This window comes from Betta splendens, chromosome 14 (assembly GCF_900634795.4).
Source record: "Betta splendens chromosome 14, fBetSpl5.4, whole genome shotgun sequence".
Taxonomy (NCBI): Eukaryota; Metazoa; Chordata; class Actinopteri; order Anabantiformes; family Osphronemidae; genus Betta; species Betta splendens.
The window spans coordinates 11,290,643-11,317,353 of NC_040894.2; the positions used below are offsets into that span (position 1 = coordinate 11,290,643).

General features: G+C 44.3%; 1 protein-coding gene across 2 annotated transcripts in view; it reads left to right on the forward strand.

Moving 5' to 3' along the window:
• The window catches only part of nlgn2b (neuroligin 2b), a 42,984-nt gene extending 16,971 nt beyond the window's left edge, over positions 1 to 26,013 (forward strand). Inside the window, exons 3-9 of one of the 2 annotated variants that reach the window (XM_029174597.3) lie at positions 3,624 to 3,677; positions 8,286 to 8,435; positions 18,277 to 18,462; positions 20,236 to 20,501; positions 20,677 to 20,830; positions 21,273 to 21,633; positions 21,745 to 26,013. In XM_029174597.3, coding sequence (XP_029030430.1) covers positions 3,624 to 3,677; positions 8,286 to 8,435; positions 18,277 to 18,462; positions 20,236 to 20,501; positions 20,677 to 20,830; positions 21,273 to 21,633; positions 21,745 to 22,672 — 2,099 coding nt within the window. In that variant the 3' untranslated portion in view covers positions 22,673 to 26,013. Of the gene's footprint in view, positions 1 to 3,623; positions 3,678 to 8,285; positions 8,436 to 18,276; positions 18,463 to 20,235; positions 20,502 to 20,676; positions 20,831 to 21,266; positions 21,634 to 21,744 lie in introns of both variants that reach the window. The other variant, XM_029174596.2, reaches the window with a different exon arrangement.
• The last annotated feature ends 698 nt before the right edge of the window (positions 26,014 to 26,711 follow it).

Consider the following 26,711-nt stretch of genomic DNA (forward strand, 5'->3'; position numbering starts at 1 on the left):
TGGTGAGAAGGACATTCATGGTTCCCAGAGGATTGATCTTTCTGGTTTCGTCACCTAGCGGCTGACTGTTCTTGAGTAAAATGTCTTATTCATTATCGGTAGCTTGGCCTAGAACCTATTTTAACTATTCATAGTTTCCAGATGATGAATTTTAATTCTTCTTAACAGCATCTCACCTCATTAAGGCACAGCGAGGGGCCGTTTGTGGTATTAAGGCTTTGAAGCATCTCAACCAAAAGAGGCATGAAGCAGAAATGCATGCATGTCCACTGTTTGCATGTTAAACAACAGCTGCCCAAGTCTTTTCTCCTCTAATCTTTCAGCCAGACTATGGGTTAAACTAGTTCAAAAGTGATGATCAGCCAAGTGTAAAGGGTTGAACGAAGGTACCGTGTTGCCGTTTTTAGCATCAAGCAGTTGTATGCACTCAGGGCAGATGAAGATCGTGATGCTGAGTCTACTTGATTTCCAAACAATAATCACATTTAAGTAGCTTCAATGACGCTGCTGTCTGCCATATGCGCTGCAGTTATACCACGTTCTCTGCAATTCGCTGGACGGAGGGAGATCCACGGCTCCCTTTTCGTTCTGCGTCTGTTCAGCCCTCTTGCTCTCTCCTCTCTGAAACCGTCCCTGCCTCCTCGGCTTGCTCTTCTCCGTTCTCTTCCATCTTTATGCAGATGGTGGTAGAAGGGGTCACTGTTCTGAATGCAAATCAGATCAGTGGCCTTTCCCATTAGGCCGCTGTGCAGCATGCTGCTTCAACTCAAATGAAATTCAAATACTTTTGCAGAAAAATGTAAATAAACACAAGTGTTTTTTGTTGACTGGGCGGCTGGTTTTACGCTCTCCATTTGTCTCCCTCTTGTTCCCTACCTCATCCCATGTTGAGTGGCCAGCCTGCTAGGCAGAACTAGAACTGTCTCACTGCATTCCTATTTCCTCAAGACACTCCTCAGCCAAGGGCCCGAGATACTTCATTTTTATTGCCGCTAGAGCAGCCATTTACCCTGCTCTTTATTAAAAAACATATTTCAGGAAGAAGGACAGTGGAGGCAGGGATGGCGCTGGAGGCTGGGGCCGCAGCAGATGAGATGGAGAGCAGGAAGACAGCAGAGCATGTGCTGGAAGCTGCTGCCCGGATGCAGGGGAGCTGAAGCTGTGTCTGACACCTTGTCAAGCAGACAGGCCACCACAGACATGACATACTGCAGCTTCATCCCATTTACTGCACTGAGGAAATGGAGAGGGACGGGAGACAGCTTGTGCTCTGACCACTAGCTCACTGAACCGAACAGGAAAGCTGTTGACTGAGAGCTGGAGCTGCATTAGGTCAAACAGGACTGGGACAACCCAAGCTAAATGCTCCTGCACAGGCCAGTGCATTTCACTGACCAGTGGCCCACTGCATCATGTGACAATCAGCCCACAGGCTGACCTTTCTAATACGGCAAATGGGAACATGTGTTTGGTTTCACATAAGTTTGTCTGCAATTTCTAGTATTTCTTCTGAAAGCTGTTAAAAGCCAAGACTTCAACATCGCAATGACTTTTTATTTCAAATCTTCTTACGTGTTAAGAACTTTCACCTGTTGTGATTTTGGTGATCCCTGACTTTCACAGTTGCACGAGCAAGTCTGACTGTCCAGTGACCTGTTCCCTCTCCCAACTGACGCAAAATGCTAGCGTCCGTGCATTAGCATTTACCTCAGCACGGACGCGCTAAGGTCACTAGAAAGGTTGGACAAGATTTGACCTTGAGCTGCAGGAAACGAAGAAGCTCATTGGCTGCTCTGTCCTGCCTGTCCTAGCCTTCCTATTGGGAATCCACATAAAGTGTTTGATGTATTCAGTCCACACACTATGCAACCTTTTCCCAACACCTCTGTTGTCGCAACAGCTGTCTGTCGGCAGCTCCTGATGAGCTTAAAGCACCGCAGCCAGAGCGACCGTCACCAGGCTGACTGACAGCAGAAATACTGGACGGGAAACCGCTTCCACGTAGGTGCAGTGGGTTTGATGCCAGTGCTCTTCACCGACAGCGACAACCTGATTAAACATCAGATACCATGAAAATATTTACAGGAGTGCTGTGTAATTTAAGCAGGTGTCTCTGTTAAATAAATAAAGATTAAGCATGAAAAATGAGCAGTTGGTCTTGATAAGGTGAGCAATACATGTCAAAAACACATTGGCCACTGAAATCAGGTCTGATGTTCCATTAAAGCTTTTCCTTGCATATGGATTATTTCTTTATTAAGCATTAAAAAACAAATGGAGTTTGACAAATCTCCATTAAAGGGCAAGGTGTGGTTTGAAAGTGCTGCAAAGTAGTGGAGAAGTGTTGACAAGATGGAGGCTTAATGTGCCTTTCTATCCATTACCGGCCTGTCCACCTGTCTGCTCCGGAGCCCTGCGCCCAGTGCTGTATCATCTCCCCCCGTGGCTGGAAGTGCTGTCTGGATCTGGTGGCTGCATAGTGCTACTCTGAGGATGCAGCAAATCCATTCAGCATCGATCCTTTTCCATTTAGGCACAAGATAAACATTTTACATCAGGAAACCATATTCATATAGAGAGATGAGTGAAAATGCATTCTTGTAATTGTGGAGTGCGCCGATGCACCGAGTCTCTTTCATCAATAGGAAACAGACATGTCAGCAGCACACTGGCGAAGTGATAAACCCCTTTGGCACGCCGACACAGAGTATTCTGTAGGATGAGAGACTGCAGCGCCTCGCGGGTCGGGGAGGACGGCAACAGACGATAAGGACGCCGTTAACACGCCTTGTGTGGCGTGGCCGCGCCAACGTGAGCGCCTTTAATGACTCGGCGGCGCACGTGCAGACAGTGACTGAGAACGACACGGGAGGCGAAAGTAATTGCGCGCTGATGGAAAGCCGCACTAACGGGAACCAGGAAATAAACAAAGGAACGGGAGCTTATCAGTTAGGGCCCGCTGTGATAAATGCTGGTTATTGGCTCTGCCCTATGGGACGGTTAACAGGAGGTGCCATTAAAGCTTAATGCGTGGCTCCTGTTTGACCTTGGTGGTGGTGGTGGTGGTGTGTGTGTGTGTGTGTGTTGGGGGGGGGGGGGGGGGTCCTGTCACGTGACTGTGCAAATGTCAGACGTCACCTTTGCCTTCGATGATATGGTGGGAAAGGATTTCTGCATCCATGGCCGCCCACGTGTGCGTGTTCCACCGGTCGGGTTCCCGGAGTGCTCCAGAACCCTTCGGCCCTGGGGGGCGGCGGCACCGGAGCAGCAGGAGCGGCGTCTTGGCACCCCCTCGCTGTTCCTGCCTGAAAAGAGCGATGGCTTGATTCTGCTCATTGATTTTTTTTTTTTTTCTTTACAAAGTGTCAGGGCTGAATCGGAGAAGGGTTGAGGATAAGTGGCCTCTGGGGTCAGGCTGTGACTCCATTCCAAGCAAATCCAACAGATGGGTTTGGGGCGACCTGTACAGTGAAATCCTTGTGAGCGCTTTTGGCATCAGCTGCCAGGATACACAACAGAGCACAACATGTCATAGTTTTGCTGTGTTTGCCTTCTGAGCCTTCTTGATTTCCTACAGATGCACTCTTTGATTTCTGTCTTCTTCCCTTTTCTTTGAATCCTAGGTCCGCTCACGAAAAAGCAGGACGAGTCTACGCTGAACAGACCGAGGGATGAAGGTATTTTAATTGCATGTTTCTTTCCCCTCGTGCTCCAATTCCCAGACTCCGCGGGGGGAACGCTGTGTTTGTCTCCGTTCTAATGATCGTCTCACATCGCGCTGCTCTTTGTTAACTGCTTACACCAGGAAGCAAATTCGTCAATTCTTCTCACCGGCACGATTTTGGCTCGAGCGCGCGAGGCGAGGACGTCGCACGCGAAGCTAAAGCTAATTTACTTTTGGCGTCTCCGCTGCCATGTGCTTGATCGGCCTCACGCTGATGCTCTGGCGACGCTGCGTGATCGATCGCTCAACGCCCATGTTCTACATTTCACCCACGCTCCTGTTCGCGTACTAGATTATCGACTTTGCTCCATTTCTTGAGTTTTTAAAGCGAAGTGGATGATGTTTGCATATTTGTGCTCTTCGCAGTGTGCTTTGAAGTTCACTGCTGTCCTACAGGGGTGAGTTCACCGTTTTTTATTTTTTTACTGATGCAGCAAAAAGCAGGCCCAGGCGTTACACAGCATTATGTGCGCGGACATCTTTGTTTGTGTCCATAATGGAGCAGAGTGGAAGTCTACTCCTATGCTCTAATTATTGGTTCTGTATTTTGATGGTGGGAGGCTGGGAGGGGGGCGGGTACGTTGGGCTCTGTGCTATTTGGGTATTGAATTCTCTCTCCCTTGCATCTCCTTGCTTTAAATAGAGACAGATGTAGCTAATCCAATTGTGTGGCTTCTTAACGGTGAGAACAGACGGGAGGATCCGCGCAGGATTGTCGAGGAGGGGAGCGGAATGACAGAATAGAGATGAAAGGAGAAAAAAAAAAGGCTGAGCGCCGTGAGAGCACACGGGAGGGCCACGACGGGGGAAAGAAAGGGGGGAAATAGTCATAATGAAGACAAGTGCATGATGAAATGACATTTATGGAGCTTGGAAAGTGAGAGAGATGTGAAGAAAGAGACAGTGAGAGGGTGAACGAGTAGCGGAGCTTGACATTTATGCTGACACCTGATGGATCTTGACAGGATCAGGAGGGCTGGGCTACGGCTGGATTCCTCCTTTAATTGCTCAGATATGGATTGGACACAGATTCCCAAACACGCGCAATGAATGCTATTTTTAGCGTCGCCGCCATCGTCTCACAGGAGGCCACTGTTGAATGTGGGTTTGAGCGCAAAAACTATATTTAAGTGCTGAGTCATGCTTAAAACTTTTATGTCCAACTCAGTGGAGACTTCCAGGAGACAATGAATGAACAGGACGAGTTGAGCGGGAGGGAGATCGGAGCTGAGGCGGTAGAAAGGACGAGAGGCCTGACGTCTTCACCATCTAATCACACATCTAGTTCTCATTAAAGGCATTTTTATTTACATGTATGTTGTTATTAAATTGAGTTTTGAATCATCAGGCAAACGCTACAGTACATCTGCCATTGTAATACTCACCTGATCAACGTCTACGGCCCCTGGAGTGTTATTAGAATAAAGTGCAGGTGATGCAATAATGTGCAAAACCTTCATTTAATTCACTATTAGGACCTTTTCCTACTCATCTTTCATTAAGGCATTGTAGGTATGCATGAGCTTTTTATCATTTTTACCTAAAGGAATCGTTTTCTTTTCCATCTCTCTTTTTTTTCTTCCTTTCTCTTTTAGACTTGGCGAATATTTCTAGTTTAGCTTTTAATTTTTGGGATTTATCCATCCATCCATCCACCACTTGTCCTTGCCAGACTCTACCCATCTGTCATTGAGGCAAGATACACATACATGTACATTGAATGGGTTTCAGGTTCATCTCTGGGGACAATGTGGGCTGGACACAGTCAGACATTCACACTCTTATTGACACCTGCATATAATTTAGTCACCGGTTCACCTTCCTGCAATCTAAACCCAGGAAACAATCTAAATCATGATCATGATCCTGGTGATAAACCCAAGAAAAGATGTGCTGTATAAGGTTTTTAGACTAAAGGACTGGTCTATTAATGCGTTGTGTGAATCATTTAACCTCATGGGTCGCAGGGTACTGGAGACTGTCCCTGTCAACTGGGAGAGACACAGACAGGCACCTGGTGACTGGAATCAAACCCAGGTTGTGTGGGGCAGCAGTGCCACCATCGTGCCGCCCACAACAAAACTGACTCTTGACAAAAACAGGAAACAAGAAGAAAAAAAAAAAACGATAGAGCAAAAGCTCAGAAAATGGGTCTAAAAAAACAGGGCTGATCACAGAGTGTGAGGAAGAGAAGACAACGGTTCAAAGGCCAGGCAGAGCAGAAGACGGAAGAGTGATTGTCTGCAATTCAAAACACAGACATGAGCTTACAGTCACAGAACAACACAGGAATCATGGCGGAGCAAAGGTTAGAATCCTTCTCAGATATGGCACTGAGAGTCTGGAGCTGAGGCGTATCTGAGGAAGGTGGAGGTGAAGGAGCTGTCAGATTTTTTGAGACATTTTCTTCAGGCAGCGCATGTGTCTGGAAAAACAAGCGTGGATCTGCGTTCAGGGAGGAGGTCTCACCTGGACAACGCAGCCGAACTGCTGTAACCTGAGCGATTTAAAAATGATCAGCTACGAAGCCTGGCTTTTTCAAATGGCAGAATCCTTCAGCTCGATTTCAGCTGGAAAATGCACAAGATTATTTATGAATGATCTTTTTTACCTCTACTGGTGAAGGGTGATGTAATGCACATTCTCTAAAAACATGGATGCACACGCAGCATTCACAGAATTATACTGCCTCAATTCCCCGAGAATCAAACTTTAATTCAGTATCCAGTTCTCTTTAAAACATTGAGGGCATGGGAGAAGAGGTTCATATACTTATAAAGCTGCATGTGGAACAAAGAGGCAGCTTTGCAGATAGCGTGAATGGAAATCTGATTGAAAGATGGAGTATTTATAAATCTGCATCACTGACCAGATGGCAGATACGTGGATGAGGGGCTGATGGACAGTCATGCTGATCACCAGTGATGTTACTCACTGTATTAACAATGTGCTTCCTGCTTCGATGATTCCAATTCCTGCACCGGCTCATTGAGAAACTAGACACTTGACAGGTCTATGAAATACCACCATCAGCCGCCTGCCAGTGTTTTTTTTTTTTTTTTTTGTAAACACAGCAGTAACGCAGTAATTAAATAAAGTAAGAAACAATATATGGGCGTTTAGAGCGGCTCTACCTGTTTTGACTGTTGCTGTGAGTGCAGCTGATGACGGCCTGCTGATGTCACTCCTCTGTACTGTCCTGGTAATGCCGGGATAATTGAACTTATTTACATATCCTCTGGGAAATCAGCCGAGCCTCACAATACACCAGAGGAGGGAAGTAAAAAGAGCAGCGCGCCTGAAAATGTGTATTTTTAGCCCGTCTGCCGGTGTCATACGTGTGATCTGTAGAACGTGGCTGCATGCGCAAGGCCGTATGTGCCACCTCTCCATGTCCACCTACGTGTGTGTGTGTGTGTGTGTGCGTGTGTGTGTGTGTGCGTGTGTGTGTGTGTGCGTGTGTGTGTGTGCGTGGCTTGTGGGTGACACACCCAAGTGCGTGTGTAACCTGAGATTCAGGTGGTGATGCAGGCGGGTGTGCAAATACGTGAGTAGAATTTGTTACCACGGCAACAGGCATTCAGTGAGTCGTGCAATGGAATGGCTGGTGCAGTTCTATTAGCAAGAAGCAGTTACCATAGCGACTCAACATTGCAGCTGCCTATGCAAGAGTCTGCGTGCGTGTGTGTTTGTGTGTGTGTGGGAACGGTGTGAATCCTGTCTGTTCATTAGTGTAACTTGCTATATGTGAGCTGCTCTGTAACATTTCATGTTTTTCAACCTGACTATTCTATCTGGCTTTCTTACTCTTTCCATTCTTTCATCTGGCCCTCTTTCCATCGCCTTTGCTGTTTTCTGCCTTACCCCCTCCTTCATCGTCCTCTCTCTCCCCCTATCTCTCTGTTTCCCCAATCTCTGAGAGCTGAAACTCATCAGGGTAAACAGATGCTATGGCTGTTATTTATGTTTCCACTTGGTCTGGCTTTCATACAAATTATCCACAGGCCCTGCACAGTGCAGACGCTCAGCCTAACTGGGCTACTACACTGTCAGCTCTAGCCTTATCCACAGACATTCAGACCATACCATGCTGCTAGAGACGGGATAGTTTCGGGGAGGGGGGTGGGGGGGTGTTCAGCACATGGGCTGGCAGAATGAACCATAGCAACACACTGATGGGCATAAAGACACCAATAACAGAGAGGGCATCAGATCTGGCTGCACCATTTGGAGGGGAATTCCAGCTCAGGAAGGTACCATCACACTGGGCATGAGAGACACAGAGAAACATATAGAGGATAAGCCCAGTAGGCCAGATGTGGAATAACTGCTTCCAGTCTACTGGAAGGTACTTAGAATTGTCATCTTCTTCTACTAGCAAATCACTGATTGTATGAGATTAAACCAAAAAACCTTTATTACTTACAGTAATACAAATCAGGCCCTGTCAGATTAGACTGGGCCGCCTGTTGACAGCAACAAGGACCCAAAATGAGCATGTGGCAGAGAATGGAACCAAACACGAGTGTAATGTGTGCTCTCGTTTGCTTGTGTTGCACAGACATCAGGGATCGTCGTAAAAAGCCAGTCATGCTGTTCATCCACGGAGGCTCCTACATGGAGGGCTCCGGAAACATGTTTGATGGCAGCGTCCTTGCCGCTTATGGAAACGTCATCGTGGTCACCATGAACTATCGGCTCGGAGTGCTCGGTAAGTGTGGTGTACAGTATGTGCAGTACTGCTTGATCACACGCTCTGTACTGGCTTATCTTACCTTGACATTAGAAGATATTTATCCTGTGCAAAGTTTTGTTTATGGTGTACAAATTCTTATTTATTTATTTATTTATTTATTTGACTATGGACAGTTTCTCTAAATGACATGCAAGCATAGAGCCTCCATGCATGGTTAGGTTCTACTGTGTCTCATGATATACTGTAGCCTTATATACAGCTATGCTCATTCTGCACACTAGATTAGAGATGATTTCCAGGCTGTGCTGTACGTGTACTATTTAAAATAGTGTGGAAAGATCTCAATATGGATTAAGAAACTTCAATCTGATTGAATCCACATTTATAGGTTTATTTTTCTCCATTTTATCAAATGGTAGTGGCACTAATATAATTTCGAGGTTGTTTCATAGCAAAAATTTTACAGGGAATAAGACATTCCAAGAACTTTGTTCTCTGGGAAAGCAAATCAAATCAAGAGGAGCCGTGATGTAATGTACAAAAGCATCCTCCTGTGATTGGGATCTAGAAAGAGAAAACAGGAGTCCTCAAGATTAAAGAGCAACACCAGAATCTCAGAGAGCACATCAGTACGCGAGCACAAGCAGCTCAGGACAAAGACGGCAAACCTACATTCATGAAGGGGAGGAAGCAGCGTAGGAGAAGTTCAGAGAGAATTTTTGACTTGGAGCCAAAGCGGAGTGGCATCCTTCCCCAGATCTATGAAGAGCCCTGCTGCCTTTTTTTCTGGAAAAGTAACTCCAGAGGAACTTGAATGATAAATGTAAAGCGAACCGATGCTGTTCCAATCAGTAAAACTAACTGACAAAGTTCTCTAATTACCATAGCTGCCAGAAACTAGGACTGTGCACACACAAAGGCTTGAGCGAACAAGGTTTGCACCAAAATACACAGACCACAAACCAATAATGATATTTAATAATTCAAATCCACAGAACAAGCACGAATATACGTCTAATGTATCAGTCTCAGTGTGAGCACAAGGAACAAAGGATCACTGCTATAAAGGAAAGAACTCAGAGGCAACAATCTGGAACTCAAAGTCGCTGCATGAGGCAGGAATTAAATACACAACGTACTCACTCATAGACTAACAAGCAAATGGCATCAGCTAGAACAATGGAGGTGACAGTGGTGGAAGAGCTACGTCCAGGTGTGTTATAGACTGATGAGTCTAGGAAACAGGAAATGATGTAACTTGGAGTAATGCAAGCGAAAAAGAAGAAGCGCCTTAGCTGAAACAGGTGCCGCTTCATCAAGAGTTTCCCTCTAAAGGAGGTCAAATGTGTGAAAACCCGGCTGGACAGAGAACAGGAAACACTGGTGGAGAAGATACTGGACATGGACATGGATGGAGTCCACTGCTGACACTAAGCCAATAATTTAAATACTTGTACTGTGTGAGACATATGGTGGTTTATTCCATTTATACTGTGACATCACCTAACAATGTTTATTTTAACCTTATAAACCTAAACATTTTTCAGTTGACCTCTGGAACCACTATAGGGTGTTTGTGCACACACCCAGTGTCTGTGCTGCTGGGCACCGGTGGAGTCCAGCATTTACAATCAGCGGCATCTTCCGGAGGTATTTGCACACAGGCTCTGTGTGTCAGCCCCTGCGGTTGCCAGGTTGGGTAATCAGATCTTGTTTATTGCATCACGCCTGTTTCAACATATCAGAATAATGATAAACAGAGAAATTGAAGTAGTTTAGGATGCCGTCCAAGAGTCGCTGCGAGTGTTAGCGGAGGGTAACGTGATCCAGAGCGTTATTTACAGTGCCAGTGGAGAAGCACGGGGACAAGGACGAACGAGGGGATGAGTGAAATGAGAGCCCCGGACCCAACATTCTGCTGGGTTTTTGCTCGTTAGGTGCTTTCTTACTCACTAGGTTGAACGTAAGACGACTACGCGCGAGTCCAGCACCTTCTTCTGTCACGCGGCTGACCTTGATTCCTGGACCCGATTCGCCTCCACGGCCGCGGGAGAAGTGCAGGGGGCTTATTAATCCAAATCTCAAACGCCAAATGCAATTATTAAAGCGCATGCACATAGGTGGGGGGGGTGATCCTGCTGCGTGATTACGAGGGATGACGCAGTGTCCTCAATTCCAAATTTTTGGTAGGTGGGCGCGTGTGCGCTCGCTCTCACTCCCAGATGTGCTTTAAATAGGTTAGGTTACCAAGGCTATTATCCAAGTGTGTGTAGCATTAGCATACCTGTTTTTCTGTTTTGTGTGTACCCCCCCTCGAGTATATCTCCTTGTGCAACTGACAGTATAAATGCGCGCTACATGGTTGCATGCCGTTCGTAAAATATACGTATAAATAATGCACCATCATGTGAATTTTTAATAGCCCTCCTTCTCTGACACGGCGCGTTTGAGTCAAAGTGAGAAACACAAGCGTATCGTCTGTTTAATAGCTTTATGTTCGGATCTTTAGTATTATCCTGTACTTACACACACAGGGGCTTACACATGCCAACCTCATTTCATACAATGCCTGCGCCTTTAAGAGACGGATGGGGAGTCAGGAAAAAGGCAAAGCGAAGGAGGGAGAGAGGGAGAGGGAGCAGGGAATAGACGCAGATGAGTGAGGGAGAGTCATAGAGAGACAGCGAGGGAGAAGGAAACAGTTGGGGGAGGTGGGAACAGGCTAAAAATAAACCATTAAATGTTTTTTTTTTTTTTTAAGTCTGCAGTGATGCAAAGTATTCATTCAAATAAATGGTCCTGCAATGAGACCACCACATCCCTGCATGTGCTTCAAGTCCACTATCACACAGATGATCGCTGTGTAGTCGTCTTATTAATTTTCTACCTGCTCCGTCGTGGAACAAATGAGGAGATGCCGTACAGAGTTCGGTTCAGAGGTTTGGTGACAGCTGAGTTATCGTATCCCCGCTCGGCTCACCTTCTCCTACCTTCCTCCTGGTCCAGACCCACGGAGCCGTCTTATTTGTGCTGCACAGCCATCTGTTCAGACTAATTAAGTAATTAACTAATTAATGAACTCTGGGGAAAGGTTCGTCACCGTGGACTAAGGAAGCCTGAACATTTTTCACCTCAGGAAGACGGATGAAAAGTTTCTCTTCACATTTTACCATTTTGGGGTTTTTGCGAAGATTTCCTACTGTAGTTAGTATTACTGTAGTAATATTCATGGTACTGTTATTACTCATAACTCATTAAATCTATATTTGTCCATAAATACTCCCCAGCACAATGAGAGTCAGGATGGTTTGAAATCATTTGGTGTAATTTAATAAAAAACGTCTTTTTAAATCGGACATAGACCTATTTTTGCAGGCAGACTTTCATATAATTTTAGCCTTCTCACAAGCCAGCTGTCCCCAAATACTAATAAATTACACCTTCCACTCCTGGCACAGCGCAGCAGTCTCACAGCAAAACACCCCATACTGGACTTTGCCTATAGCTCACTAGCTGTGATGACAGTATAGAAAACCCTTCTGATTTGTAGGACGATACTGGGAATAGAACAATAATAAATATGTTTATATATATATATATATATATATATATATATATATATATATAATATATATATATCTCTCTCTATATATATCTCTATATATATATATATCTATCTCTATATCTCTCTCTATCTATCATCCTATTTCTTATATCTCTCACCTCTCTTATCTTCTATACTCTTCTCTCTCACCCCTATTCTTATTCTCTCTCTCTCTCTCTATCTCTCTCTATCTCTCTATCTCTATCTATCTCTCTCTCTCTCTCTCTCTCTCTTCTTCTCTTCTCTTCCTCTCTCTCTCTCTCTATATATATATATATATATATATACACATTGAATTGAATCACATATTCCCTTTTCCCGACACAAACAATGTTTTTTGTGTGTTTTTGTCTTATTAATGATGTGTTAGGTTTTAGAGCAGATTTTCTATTAAAGGGAAAGGTCACCCTGAAGACTAAGAACTTATACATGGGTGTTTTTACAGAAACTGACAGCAGTCTGCTCCCCAGTCTGGCAGCCAGGTGCACAGCTAAAGCCATCAAACACCAAGCAATCACACGCCAGTGTCAGCTGTCATGGGGCAGGAGGCAGGCTGCTCTCTGGACAAGTCACAAGTCTATCACAGAACCACAAGGACACACAGAGAACCACACCTTCACCCACAGTATGAGCAATATAGAGACGTCGAGTAAACAAGTGTCCTCTCGCAGAGACGGGCACACGGCTCCTTTGTCCACAAATTCACATATAAATCATTCTATAATTGAAGTTTTTTTATCCTTTTCCTTCATTGCTTGTCCTCCAGGATGCTGGAGTCTATCCCAGCTGTTACGGGGAGAGAGGCCCATTATTTTATCGTATGACATCATTCTTTCATATTCACATTCGCTAATGGAATTAGTAAATGAATGCTTTGGAATTGGAGACAGTTGAGATGTTGTGTCCGCGCTTAAAAAAAAGTGACCTGAAAACAAACAATAAAACCTTTTTTTATTCGAGCTTTTGAGGTCATATGCAGAAAAGACAGTTACAGTAATGGAGCCCAGATTAAAGGGTAGCTCGCCTCCTCAGACCTGGAGACGCAAGTCTCTGACAGGGTTCAGACTCAAACTCTTGAATCATCGCGGTTCTTAGTTGTCATAGACGTAAATATTGCTTGCTAATCAATTCCCTTGGATTTTATTTCACTTACTGTAACGATCCAGTTTGCCAAAAGATCAACAACCCTGATGGCAGGAGTTTGTAGCTGCAGGCTGACAAACAATTTCCCCGAGGGCTTTAGGGCACAGCTGTCTGGATATTGTCTGAGGCAGACAATGACTTTATTGACTCGCAGAGATTTATAAACCATCCTCTTAGCTCGTTGGGATTCCAGTGTTTAAAGCAGTGATTTGATTTTCCACTCATACTATTTGTAAGTACAACAAGCCTAGTTATCTAAAGACGCAGGTTAACCTTGTCTACGCAATCCAATTCACATTGACTCAAACATTTGATCTAATGAAGCTATTTTTATGCACAATATGATTTTCAAAATATAATTAAGAAAATACAATTTAGGGTGTAGGGCCCCTTTAATTAATTTTGCTGTGTGATTAAAAGTTACAGTGTCTGTAAACAAGGTTCTGTTTGAAGGGTTTTAATTAATTTAAATTGATCGGTTTGTAATTGTTTCCGCCAGTGAGTCAGAGTAATGACCAGTTGTGTTTCCACCCGAACTTTCTTTGAACAGCTTTGGAAAAGCCCCGTGTGACATTTGAAGCTTTGCTTTTCACCGTTCACACGATGGACTGGTTTATTTGCACAGCTCGGCATCGTTGGAAAGGACCTGCGAGAATCAAAACTGAGCCACATAAGTAAAGTAATAAAAGGAGGGAGTCACAGTGGTGGGTGTGTTTGACACGCGGGCCTGCCAACAGACCTTCAGGTTGACGTTCTCGTGCCAATAAGGAATGAAACAGGCAGATAAATGTGCATTGAGCACATGATCCGCAGTGGTGAAACCCTATGTTTCTCTAAAAAAGCTCTGACCCATTGAGACATACTGTACAGTATGTGGACTCTACAAGGCCGCTGAATGATTAAAATTAGGTATTAACTTTTTATATCAATAATAATCCATGGTCAGATTCACATAAAGCCCATACATCCCAAGGTTACTTCATATTACAGTGTTATTCACATGAACACACCTAGTCTGGGTTCACTCTGCAGAAGTTATTCACCATTTGCTAAGAGCTTTTTCTTTCCTCTCTGCTTTAGTCGAACTTGACGAACGTAGCGATTCGCCGGATGCAGCTTGTTTTCCTTCTCTTCACTCGCCGTCACTGTGGACGAGACCAAACCTTCCCTCTGATTTTTGACGACTCCCGTCTCATCCCGTGTGACATCACAGTGAAATTATATAATCCAGCGCGTCCTTCATATACTCTTTCACCTCTCTTGTCATTTGGGATCTGACAGTAGCTTTGGGCAATATTCTTTTTAATACCTGTTTTATGTCTGTAGATTGTTTTATCCCTTTGCCACCCCCTCCCCCTCCTCTACTTCTTTTTTTCTCTGTTCACAAAATTATTTTCAGTGGCCGACTGCAGTGATTCTGTTCAGGGCTAAAAATGACCCTGCAGAAACTCGCTCCTGTGTTCATAGCTAACAACCAGATGGCTGACTGGCTAAAATACTACGTGTACTGTTCAAGACCCTAAAAACTTTGTGAGCGATGCTCCGCTCTTATCTGAAAATGAAATCTAAATGCTTCTGATACATCTCTGGAATGATATATCTTCTGGTTGATAATGGCTTTTTACCTCCGCTCGGCTCGTCAGTGAGCAACACAGAGACTAAGCTGTTATTTGCAGTTCGTGTTAGTATCATGCTTCAGAGTTTTCATCAAATATACTTTTTGGAAACATTTTGTGAGTGGAAGCATCAATTCTCATAAATCAGGTGATACTTCAGGCATTTCAGTTTTAAATTTCCCTCCATCGGCTGCTCCTCTGTTGTCTTTCACTCATTCATTTCCCCATCTTCAGGCTGTATCTTTACTTAGAGGTTGATGACTCTCCCCACAGTTCCTTGGCCGTTACCTAAAGCAAGTGTTGAATATGCATGAGTTCAGCCTCATAAACTGCTGTTCTCAGCGCTAAAGTCAGTAGGAAGCCCAACTCAGCAGATGGGGGTGGGTGAGAAAGAAAACTTAGCGAAAGAGAAAGAGAGGAGGAGAGGGAACTCGATTGACTCATCTCCAGTGCTGGAAGACAAACCAAATGTCTTCTCCTAATGTCGTCCTTGCAGAGAGAGCATCAGGAGGCAGTGGCTCGCGCTGGCTTCTGGTTTACACTTTATACTTTGTGTCCATGTGAGCGCGCATGCCGCTGCCGGGGAGCTTAAATATGGACGTATTTGAATGGGTATATGCGAGCGCTTTTGTGAGTGTCCGTCCATATCGTTTTGCCTGAAGCTTTGGACAGTTGCCAGGCAACAGTGGCAGGCAGCTCAACACTCGGCTGGGCAGGCCACGGAGCAGGCACTTCCACATGCATGGGCATGGGCCGGCGCTGATATGTTAACAGGTCAGAGTCGCATCAGGCTAAGAGCCGGTCAATTCCTGGGATCATCTGTGGATAATACGGCGACACGCTGCCGTCAAGCTTTATTACGAAGGGGAATCCTTCTAGGGAAGCATCTCTGCTTCATCACTTTAACTGTTGGGCACATAACAGTAAACCTTTTTTTTTTTGCTGACATTAATTTTTTTTTTATTCTTGGGTTCTATATGTATTATTTTCTGTTTTAATAAACACCATCCAACGATAGTTTCATCTGAAACAAAACTACACTATTACAAATTGGTGACAACATGCTTCCTTTAGTATTTACATGTAAGAGAAATGTACTTATTTCTAATCTTATTTTATATTTTAATTTGAACCAACCTTCAGAAAGAAATTCCTGAGGCTGAGCATCATATAAGCTGTCATTTAGATTTTGCAGTTAGAGCAATTAAAACCTACAGTATTTCAATGTGAAACTCACATGTGATTTATAAATGTCATCAACCTATATTTACTTTTTTTTAGTCACACAATTACATAGAAAACACATCAATCTTCATACTTTAAACTTGTTGTTTAAAACATAACACTGTCAAACGACTCTGACGCTTTGTGATGTGAATCGCAATTAAGTCAGGTTAACCAGCCACAAACACTCCAGGCCTAAAAGGCCTGTTGACTGTAGTGTACGCGCAGTGAAGAGGGTGCAAGGAGACGCGTGTGTGTGGTTGTTGAAAGGTCAGTTTGGCAGGTTATCATCACCGCCATCATCACCACTGCTGTTGTCATCATCCTCACTGTCACTCGCATAATAATCACCAACAATAAAAGTTAATTTGCTGTTCTACATTCTTGAAAACCTGCTGACTGTCGTCTTCTAACATCTGCCTGCGTTTATGGGCTCTCTTACACTGGCTCACGTCCCTCTGACCTTATACTGAGTCTTCCTCATACAGCATGTATCTTCTGGTGACGAACTAAGCCCTAATAGCATGTCTGCTCCTCTTATTCAAGAAAATAGATGCAGTAGGCGTTCAGGGTTCCAGGTAAACTTGGGGAAGCCGCTGCTGTAATTGTGTGGTCATGCCTGGCAGCCAGAAGCTTCAGCGTGGATAGTGGGTCAGGAAGAGCGACAGTCCCTCTTTAGTATGCAAATCGTCCACTCCTCAGTCTCCCCATGTGTTTAAGTGATGTTCTGAAGCCGGTTTAGTATGTAGTGTCAGTGTTCTGTTGTGTTGGGCAGCGGATGATGTTGCGTTAATGCAGAGTCGTTCTTTTCTCTGATTAACAAAGTTACTGTAGCCTTGCTTTTACCAGACTCAAAGCCGGAAAGTGTTACAGTGTCAGTGTTGTTAGAAGGTATTTAGAGCTCTTTGTCATTGCACATTTTTAAAGATTATTGGTATAATACCTAGTTTAATAAAACTAAACCATCCACGGACATTGATTAGAACAAGGATCTATGTGAAACTAGTTCAGACCTCAGTAGTTGTGAAATGAAAGTAATCTAGGGCCTAGACTGCTTCCATTTGACATTGTAGACAGACAGACTGGGAAGGACCTTGGTCGGTGAGGTGACAAAGGAACTGAGAGTCATTTTAAAAGCTTCAGAACTCATACAGAAAAAGAACCTGACAGAAGGATAATGTTTGAGCAACACTTCATCTACCCCGAATCTAGTATTTAAAACTGAGACAAAGCTGAAGTCTTCAACTGACAACCTTTCGGTCTGACAGTGATCCAACACAGGGAAAAGCAGCCTGGAGTCTGGAGAACGTGTCTGGAGAATGTGTCTGGAGAACATGTCTGGAGAACGTGGAGCGACAACGAAGGAGAATGTCCTTGGGTGGTCGAACAAAAACCCAGACTTAAAACCAATTAAACACCTGTCAAGGACTTGGAAGAGAGGAAAGAAGCATTTGTGAACTATAAGTGACAACTCACAGATGTTCAGATTTGTGTGAAAGAAAGAGACAAACTGACTCAATCCAGGTGTTTAGAGACTTGAAAAGTGCATTTACTGCCAAGAGGGCTGAGACGCAGTAATTAAGTAACTGTCTAAATACTTACTGAACAAAAACACAAAGTGAGTTTCTAAGGGCAGAGTATATTTTTCTGATTATCAAACAGTCACTGTGTTTATCTCAATAATGTGATATTCAGTTGCAGCGTAGAGTCATAGATTAAATTAAAACTTCCAATTAACAGAAAGAAAATGATCAGTAGATGTTTTTTTTATGTTTGGAGTCATGTAAACAATGAAACCTGGTTTGTTGCAGGGTTAAACATCCTGGAGCTGCTTGTGCGTGTGTGTGTGTGTGCGCGTGTGTGTGCGCGCGTGTGTGCGCGCGTGTGCGTGTGACATTTTGTTCCGTTTATTTTATCTTGTTGTGGGTGTGCACCTACTGTGTGAATGTGTGTCCTGGAAGTAGGTGAAACATGCCTTCTGTTGCTCTCCTCCTCTTCCTACTGACACGTTCTCTTAACTGTGCTGGATTTCTAGCGTGGGTATTAAAAATGACTAATTTGGCGAGTGCCTCGTGCGAAATCTCCTTAGACTGGAGTTGGAGGCTGAGAAGTTCCTGACAACGACAGGATGCCATCTTCTGTTTATGTGGGATATTTTAAAAAGGCAATAAACACAGAGACTCGTGTTTTCCCGTGCTCCTCACTTTTCACGTGCGTATGTAACATTTTTCACTCTCTCTGCTTTCGTTTTGTCTGATGAACCCTGCAGGGTTTCTCAGCACAGGGGACCAGTCTGCGAAGGGCAACTATGGCTTGTTGGATCAGATCCAGGCCCTGCGCTGGCTCAATGAAAACATTGGCCACTTTGGAGGGGACCCAGAGAGAATCACCATCTTTGGCTCCGGAGCCGGTGCTGCCTGTGTGAACCTCCTCCTTCTCTCCCACCATTCAGAGGGTAAGGTTTTTTCTCTATCAAACACCTTTCTCAGAAGGGATCATTAACGACAGCCAGGGCATGAAGCTATGTCTTAACATGGCAGTAGTATACCTCCATTATTCAATAAACAACAATACAATACTACTATTTTGTAATAATGTTTGAAAAACAGCATAGACTTATTCGTTTAAAAGAAACCGGGTTGTTTTTCCAGAGGCTAGAGTTGACAGATGGTAAATACTGTAGTATTTGTCATAAAGCTATCACTCATCTTGGGACACAAGTGATAATCCCACAAATGTCATTCCACATAAGGCAAAAACGCCTGAACTGTACTGGCTAAATTGTCCTTCTCCAATAAAACTAATCCCGTCTGAACAAGGCATTAGAATGCATGTACGGGAATATACTGTATGTATAAGCTGTGACTGGTGTCAGACAACAACAGGCGTCTCAGCGACGGGAACCGGACCTAAAACAATGAGGAGTTTGCTGGTGTTTCAAATCAAAGTGCTTTTGCTCAGTGCTTGTTTACCTACTGTACCTATTAGGGATCGTATTTTGCTTTCGTTTATTCTTAAATCTCAGATCTCTAAAATACGCACCAGATGCTTGATCACTAATCCCGTGCTCTTGGTTGGTGGAACTCGGAAGGTGAATGGCGCTTATACTCTACCAAGAATTCAGCTTATGTTATTACTGTACTGTTAACCTTCGCACTCACAGATTGACCTTGAACGGATTAATAGGAAAAACTGTTGTCTGTGCCGCGTGAAGGACACTCTCATAGTCGTACCGTGATGTTGATCACAACATAAAGGCATCATTCAAACATTCAGGAGCATGTGAAAAGGCATTTTAGTAAATGGGTGTTGGCAAAGTTTATAGCAGGTTGCATGCGAATATTGGCTGTATTGCATATTTTCTCCAAAGTCAAATACTCAGTTTAAAACCTGAACTGAAGCATCCTCACCGAGTCCATGTGCCAGACATATTGTTTTTGATTATATTATTATTAAAGAAATCTCAATTTCATTAGACATTATCAATATTATTAAATTTATGGTAGAATCCTCCTCTGCTCCATTTTGAAAGCAGGCTGTATCACCACAAAGTACTGAGAAAGTTGGTGGATGAAGATTTTTTAAAGGTACTTTGTGTGTGTGTGTGTGTGTGTGTGTGTGTGTGTGTGTGTGTGTGTGTGTGTGTGTGTGTGTGTGTGTGTGTGGAGAGAGAGAAGAGATGAGCAGTAGAGGCTGAGCTGCAGCTGAGAGGCTTCTTAATTGATTTCACAGGGAGACGAGTGGGGGTGGGGCACATGCTGAATATGGGGGGGGGGGGGCTTAATTATTAATGACAGAATCTGCAGATAAAACAGAGGGACAGCAAACCTCTTTACATAACAGTGCAGGGGTGCAACAGTGCGAGCAGTTTCCTTTCGCTCTACCCAACATGGACGTCCAGTCCACATCTCTCTCCGTGCAGAGTTGTCTTGCTGCCATTTCTAATGTGTATATGTAATGGAAGCGCCACCATAATGTTGATGGAGGATGTCTCTTTTTGTGAAAAAGCAGGAGGATAGCTGCTTCATTTTGCTTTGTATGTAATACTCTCCTCCACCATTATATGCATTATTAAAAGCACTCACACAGTGAGGCCTTCAAGGCCCAATCAGCTGCTTGCAAAAGTGTGTCAGACAGAGGACAACGGAGCTAACTTGGGAGCGGATAAGTGATTGTGCGACTTCTGTTGTTGAGTTACGTGTGCCGTGTGTGATCCTGGCCTGTCCAGGTCTGTTCCAGAGGGCCATCGCTCAGAGTGGATCAGCCATCTCCAGCTGGTCCGTCAACTACAGACCCATGATGTACACCAAGATCCTGGCGAAGAAGGTTGGCTGCACCCACGGGGACATGGCCGAGTTGGTGGACTGCCTGCGGAGAAAGAGCTTCAGGGAGCTGGTGGACCAGGACATCCAGCCTGCGCGCTACCAGATCGCCTTCGGACCCGTAGTAGATGGGGACGTGGTGCCAGACGACCCCGAGGCCCTCATGCAGCAGGTCAGAGACGATCCTTCTGGGTTCCGTGGTGAAGGATTGCGTTTTTCCTTCTCATCCATCCATTTACTTGCATTATGTGAACACTGCTCTGCTCAGCTGCAGCCACTAATTGGGGTTAATTACTGTTGCATTCTGTTCTGTCATGTCATGCTGTGTGTGTTTGTCATGACACCAGGGCGAGTTCCTCAACTATGACATATTGCTGGGTGTCAACCAGGGAGAGGGCCTGAAGTTTGTGGACGACAGCGAGGGGGAAGACGGAATCTCAGCAGCCTCATTCGACTACACCATCTCGAACTTTGTGGACAATCTGTATGGATACACCGATGGTCAGATTCTCCACTAATTCGTCTCACACTTAATCCTAGGAGCATTTTTATGACAATAGAGCGGCACCACAAACAAGCTTTTAAGTTTTGATTAATTGAAAAACGACATTAGCATAAATGTGCAGCTTTATTTTACAAGAAACTTGGCTTCCTTTAAGTCTGTGGTTTGTTTCTGCATATTTTTGCATTGATTACAGTTGAATCACTGTTGTAAAGTGATGTTTAATGGGCCATAGAATGACAAACAGGGTAAATAATGTTTATAAGCACTATTGTGCATTGGCACTCGTGTGATTTTATTGGATGATTCATAAATATCGAACAGTACATACTGTAGAAGTGTACAAATCCAAAAACACATCACTATGACAACAGCTAAATCCATCCATGTCATGTTCCTTAGTCCATACTCACATTGAGTTCTGTTTCTTCCAAGTTAAAGATATCCTAAGGGAGACCATAAAGTTCATGTACACAGACTGGGCTGACAGGGACAACAGCGACATGCGGAGGAAGACGCTCCTGGCCCTGTTCACGGACCACCAGTGGGTCGCCCCGGCGGTGGCCACCGCCAAGCTGCACGCTGAGTTTCAGTCGCCCGTCTACTTCTACACCTTCCACCACCACTGTCAGACCGAGGCCAGGCCGGACTGGGCGGACGCGGCGCATGGAGACGAGATCCCCTACGTGTTTGGCATTCCCATGGTGGGCGCCACCGACCTGTTTCCCTGCAACTTCTCCAAGAACGACGTGATGCTCAGTGCCGTGGTCATGACGTATTGGACCAACTTTGCCAAAACTGGGTTAGTGAAGTGCAAACCATTACTTCATTTTTTGTTCAAGCTCATGTCCTTAATAGTGATTTGTTCTACTTGGCATTAATACAGTCAGCTATTTTTGTTTTCCTCCCTCAGGGATCCCAACCTACCAGTTCCTCAGGACACCACATTTATTCACACCAAACCCAACCGTTTTGAAGAGGTCATCTGGACCAAGTTCAGCTCCAAAGACAAGCAGTACTTGCATATTGGCCTGAAGCCGCGTGTCAGGGACAACTACCGGGCTAACAAGGTGGCCTTTTGGCTGGAGCTGGTGCCGCACCTACATATTCTCCAGGTGTCCATCAGTAGCACCCTGACAACTCGACTACCGCCCAGAGGACCCGGCCGCGGGAAGGGTCCTAACAGCCCCGGAACCCGCCCCACGCGGCATCCTGTGATCTCCACCTATCCCCCCGACCCCGACCCCGATGGTTCCGAGAAGCCCCGCTACCCTCCCTTCCCCAGCGAGACTAGGGACTACTCCACTGAGCTGAGCGTGACGGTGGCCGTGGGCGCCTCGCTCCTCTTCCTCAACGTGCTGGCGTTCGCCGCGCTCTACTACAAACGGGATAAGCGCCACGAACTCATGCAGAGGCGCCACCGCCGGCTCTCCCCGCACCGGGGCCCCATGGGCACGGGCGTCAGCATGGGCGTGGTGGGCGCCCCGCCGCACAACGACCTGGCGCTGAGCCAGGAGGAGGAGCTGATGTCGCTGCAGATGAAGCAGCAGCGGGTGGAGCTGGAGCACGGCACGCCGCTGCCTTCCCGCGTCCACGGCGAGCTGGAGCCCCTGCGCCCCCCCGTGTGTCCGCCCGACTACACGCTGGCCCTGCGGCGCGCGCCGGAGGACGTGCCCCTGATGACGGCCAACACCATCACCATGATCCCCAGCACCATCAGCAGCATGCAGCCCCTTCACCCCTTCAACACGTACCCGCCCGTCCCCGCCCCCTCCACCACACCCGTCCCCAGCCACAGCAACAATGCCCTGCCGCACCAACACTCCACCACCCGTGTATAGGACAAGACACGACCTCTGCCACCCCCGCTGGGTGGACGGAGATGCACCACACAAACTGCTCCATACAAACTTTACTCTCACCACCCTTCTTCTTCACTATGTCTTCATCACCTCTCATTAAGCCCTTAACTAAAGCTGCAATTTGTAAGATTAGTAGCGGTGAAATTCCTCTATAGTGTGAGCAGAATTCAAGAGGGGACCGATTCAAACTCAGACGCTTGTCACCGTAGGCACATCCCCATTAATGCTCTGTTAGTGTGTGGTGCTCAGGTGAGCCAACTAAAGTGATGCTTTTAAGCTTGTAGCCTCTCTCCAAGTGGTTTTGAGCTAATTACAATCAGTCACGTATCCCGCAGTACCGTATGTGTAGCTTGCTTGTTTTGCACATGTATTGTTATGTCAGTGTGAAACTATGTTTAACACGGAACACAAGTATTCATTCTCTTTAATTTTATGAAAAGATATGACAGTAGTGAGCAGCATATGCCTCAACAAGCTGATGATTTTTTTTCTTTCCAAACTTACAAATTGCAGCTTTAAAGGCCCAATCTGGAAGCGATGTTTGGCTCCCTGTGTTGAGCATTCTGTCCAAACAGCTGCCTCTGTGTTCATACAGTATTTTGGAGCATTCCGCTCAGTCTGACATGCGTCAACAGAGATCGGACGGTAAAAGATGGACTGTATGCACAGAGCATGTGTGATTACGCACCCGTCGAGTTTAAAACTTACAATCAAACAAAGATTTTTACATCGACTTTGCAGCTGTGATGCAGCGTACAGTAACAGTAAGTGACGGTTTGCGTTTCAGAAATGTGTTTACTTGGAAAAAAAACGTTTCCAGATTGGGGCTTTAAGTGATGGGCAGTACAGGAAATAACTGAATCATAACCAAGTCTGTGGGATGCAACCTGGAATCCAGGCTGCCCATTAGAACTCACTGCATCTCCTCCGCACAGGCTCTAATCATGTCCATTACTTTTATTTGTTTCCCACTCGGCATCGCTGTGTCTGTATCCCAGTCTCAATTCATTTAACCGCTTCTCTCTCTCGCACTTTTTCTCTGTCTGCATCTACTCCTGTGACTCTTTGTATTAAACCACTGACATAATCGGTTTCCATCTCCATTTCCTTCCTCTTTCTCACAATCACCGCTAGACTCTTTTTTCCTTCTAGAGTCTTTTATACAAAAACACAAATGTAAATGATGTATTATTAATAAATTGTAAGGATATGAATGAAAAAAAAAGATATTCTGATATCTCGTTTTTACCAGCATTCTTGGTGCCAAGTACTGTGATAAAGTTCCTCTTTCACTGGTGTCCAGTGAACCACCTGGAGAGGTCTATCCTGACTGTATCTTACAAAAGGAATTACCATCATAAAAAGTGCCAACCCCGACGTCTTTTTTTTCATCCATGCACTTTTTTTCTATTACACTCAATGTTGCACTGTGGCTGGTCTCTTTTTTCAAGGGGCATCATATCCAATTTATCCTCATTTAATCTGAAAGAGTATTAGTTTTTCTCCCACCTTGTCCGGGATATTTGCATGATGTCGTTTTATTATTTTGATGGAGCTTGGAAAGAGAAGTTTGTTTGTCATTTTAATAATTTGCCTTGTTCTTCATTGTTTGTTTCATTTAAAAAATCTTTTTCATTTTATATTTTAATAGTGGCTGCACTTTGTGGTACTTCAAAAGGTATTAAAGAGATGAATATTGTGTAAAACTATAATTATAACAAAGAGAGTAAATATTTCCTCTTTATTTTTTTTCATTACTTAACACTGAGGCTGTGCTGCAAAACTCCTCGAAAGACTGAAGAAAGCTTTTGTTTTCTCCCCTACCTTTTTGTTGGCAACTGTCAAGTTTGCACAGTCAGTGTGTCTTAGTGTCACCTGAAGATAGCACTTTTTTAAGTTACAAAAAAAGAAAACTTTACATGAGTAGTCTAAAAAAGGTTTTTGTCTGTGACTGACATTGACCACATGCTTCAAGTGTTTGAAGACTGCCTGACAGTTATCTTCTCATCTGCTCTTTTGTTGTTTCATGAGTCTCCCTTGTGCGAGGCGGGTGGAAGGATGACATATAATTATTGGTCAGTCAAAAGGTGAGAGAGCCTTGTATGCGCGCTTCACATCTTTCGCACAATTAAACACAGACAGGTTGCACTGGACAGTTCTGAAAACAAAAAAAACCCCAACCCCAGTGACTTTAGGACAACACTGGACAAATGTCGACAGATGCTGATGACGAAGTGGCTCGTCAGTTCAGTCTCATCTCTCGTGGATGCATTCTGAAAGCCCGATCTGAAGAAAGCCACCTGTAATGACAGACATAACTAATAAAGCATATACCATAAAAGCAAGGCGAGGATTAATTCCCCCAAACTGTAATGTTCTGCATCCTGTCTGCTTAGGAGAACGACATTGTGGAGCCAGACTGCCCTCTGTAACACTGGACTGGAGCGAGGCGCGAGGACAAAAGAACAAAAACCACCACCTGAAACAAACTGTACATTTTTTAAATGTAAGAGAACAACTGGAATTTGTAAATATTATGTTTGTCGTTTGATTTGAGTGGTTGGCCGAATATTTTCTTTGTGACAACAGGTGCAAGTTTAGTTGACGTACATGATTTTAGCCGACGCGTAGGTTTTATGTTTTATTGCGTAAATCTCAAAAGCAGATTCATGGATCACAGAATGGGGGCGCAACATAGACAACAAAGGGGATGCGTACAGCTGACAATGAGAATGAGTGAGAACAGATATTATGGAAATTAATTACTATCCCAGCATTCAACAAAGACAGGTTGTAGGTCAAATTAATCATTTTATTAGTTAAAAAAAACAAACAAAGAACATGAAAAGATTGAGGCATTTTTTGCAAGATCAGGCTAAGAATAAGACACAATAATTATGATGGTTGCTATTTTATCTGCACATTGTTCTAATTATATATTTGATTCCGCTCTTTAAATTGCCCACGTTCCATGAAGACAATTGACTTTATTATTATTATTATTGGTTAGCAGACAATGGAAGCACACTCACCATGTTTACACTACAGTCTTGATGTTGGCTAATAAGCAAAAAAATAAAAAATAAAAACATTACACAATCCAAATATGGTCTAGTACAAGCGTATGAAGGTGAATTGAAGGCTTGCACCTGTTTGTCTGTTTCATTTCAGTAACCTGCTTGATGCTCAAGATACTGTGAGAGCATATGTGACCAGAAGGGGTTGGAAGAATTAACGTTAATATTTCTATTTCAAATAGAGACTATTACACACTGTATGTTGTGTATCTGAATTGGAAAACATTAAAAGATATTCTTAAATGCGTTGTTAGTTTTGTTCAGACGCTCTAATTTTGTGTATTAGACATTGTGGCCATGTTGAGGAGGAGGGCATACTGTACCGCCAGCACCAGGGAGTTAGCGGTTAGCTTCTCACGTGTCAGTGGATAAAAGTGAGGAGTGACTACGGTTTTAGTCGGTGTATCTGCACTTCCTCTGTAAGTAAATGGGCTTTTAAAGTATGTTAATGCTGCTTTCTGGTCTCAAACAAGTTGTGTGAAAAAGAATTTTGCTGTGTTTCCTTTGTTTTACAAGCTAACGTTAGTCACAGCTAACCTGGGCGCTAACACTACCCTTGTGAAGTTGCCAATAATAGTCTTTGCAGATAGGTACTGTATTACAAAGGGTTTCCTAAACCACGATAGAAAGAGCTACTGTAAAAGAAGTAAACATATTTGTTTTTAACATTAACAATACTACTCAAATAAGCTAGCATGCTAAACTAGTGCTAGCTTCCGTTAGCCTTAGTGTATCTGGCAGAGCAGCTGCTTTCACGTCATAATAGTTACTTGTTTTGCTGAATATTATATCGTGTCTTAATATTAAATTTGTTTTGTATTTCTTATTTTAGTGTGGGCTAATTACGATATAGAGAAGCTCACATTCACCCCCATTATAGGAGGGTCCAGCGTTTTTAGTCTAAATTACATCTTCAGCTGTTTTTAACTCGCAATAACAAA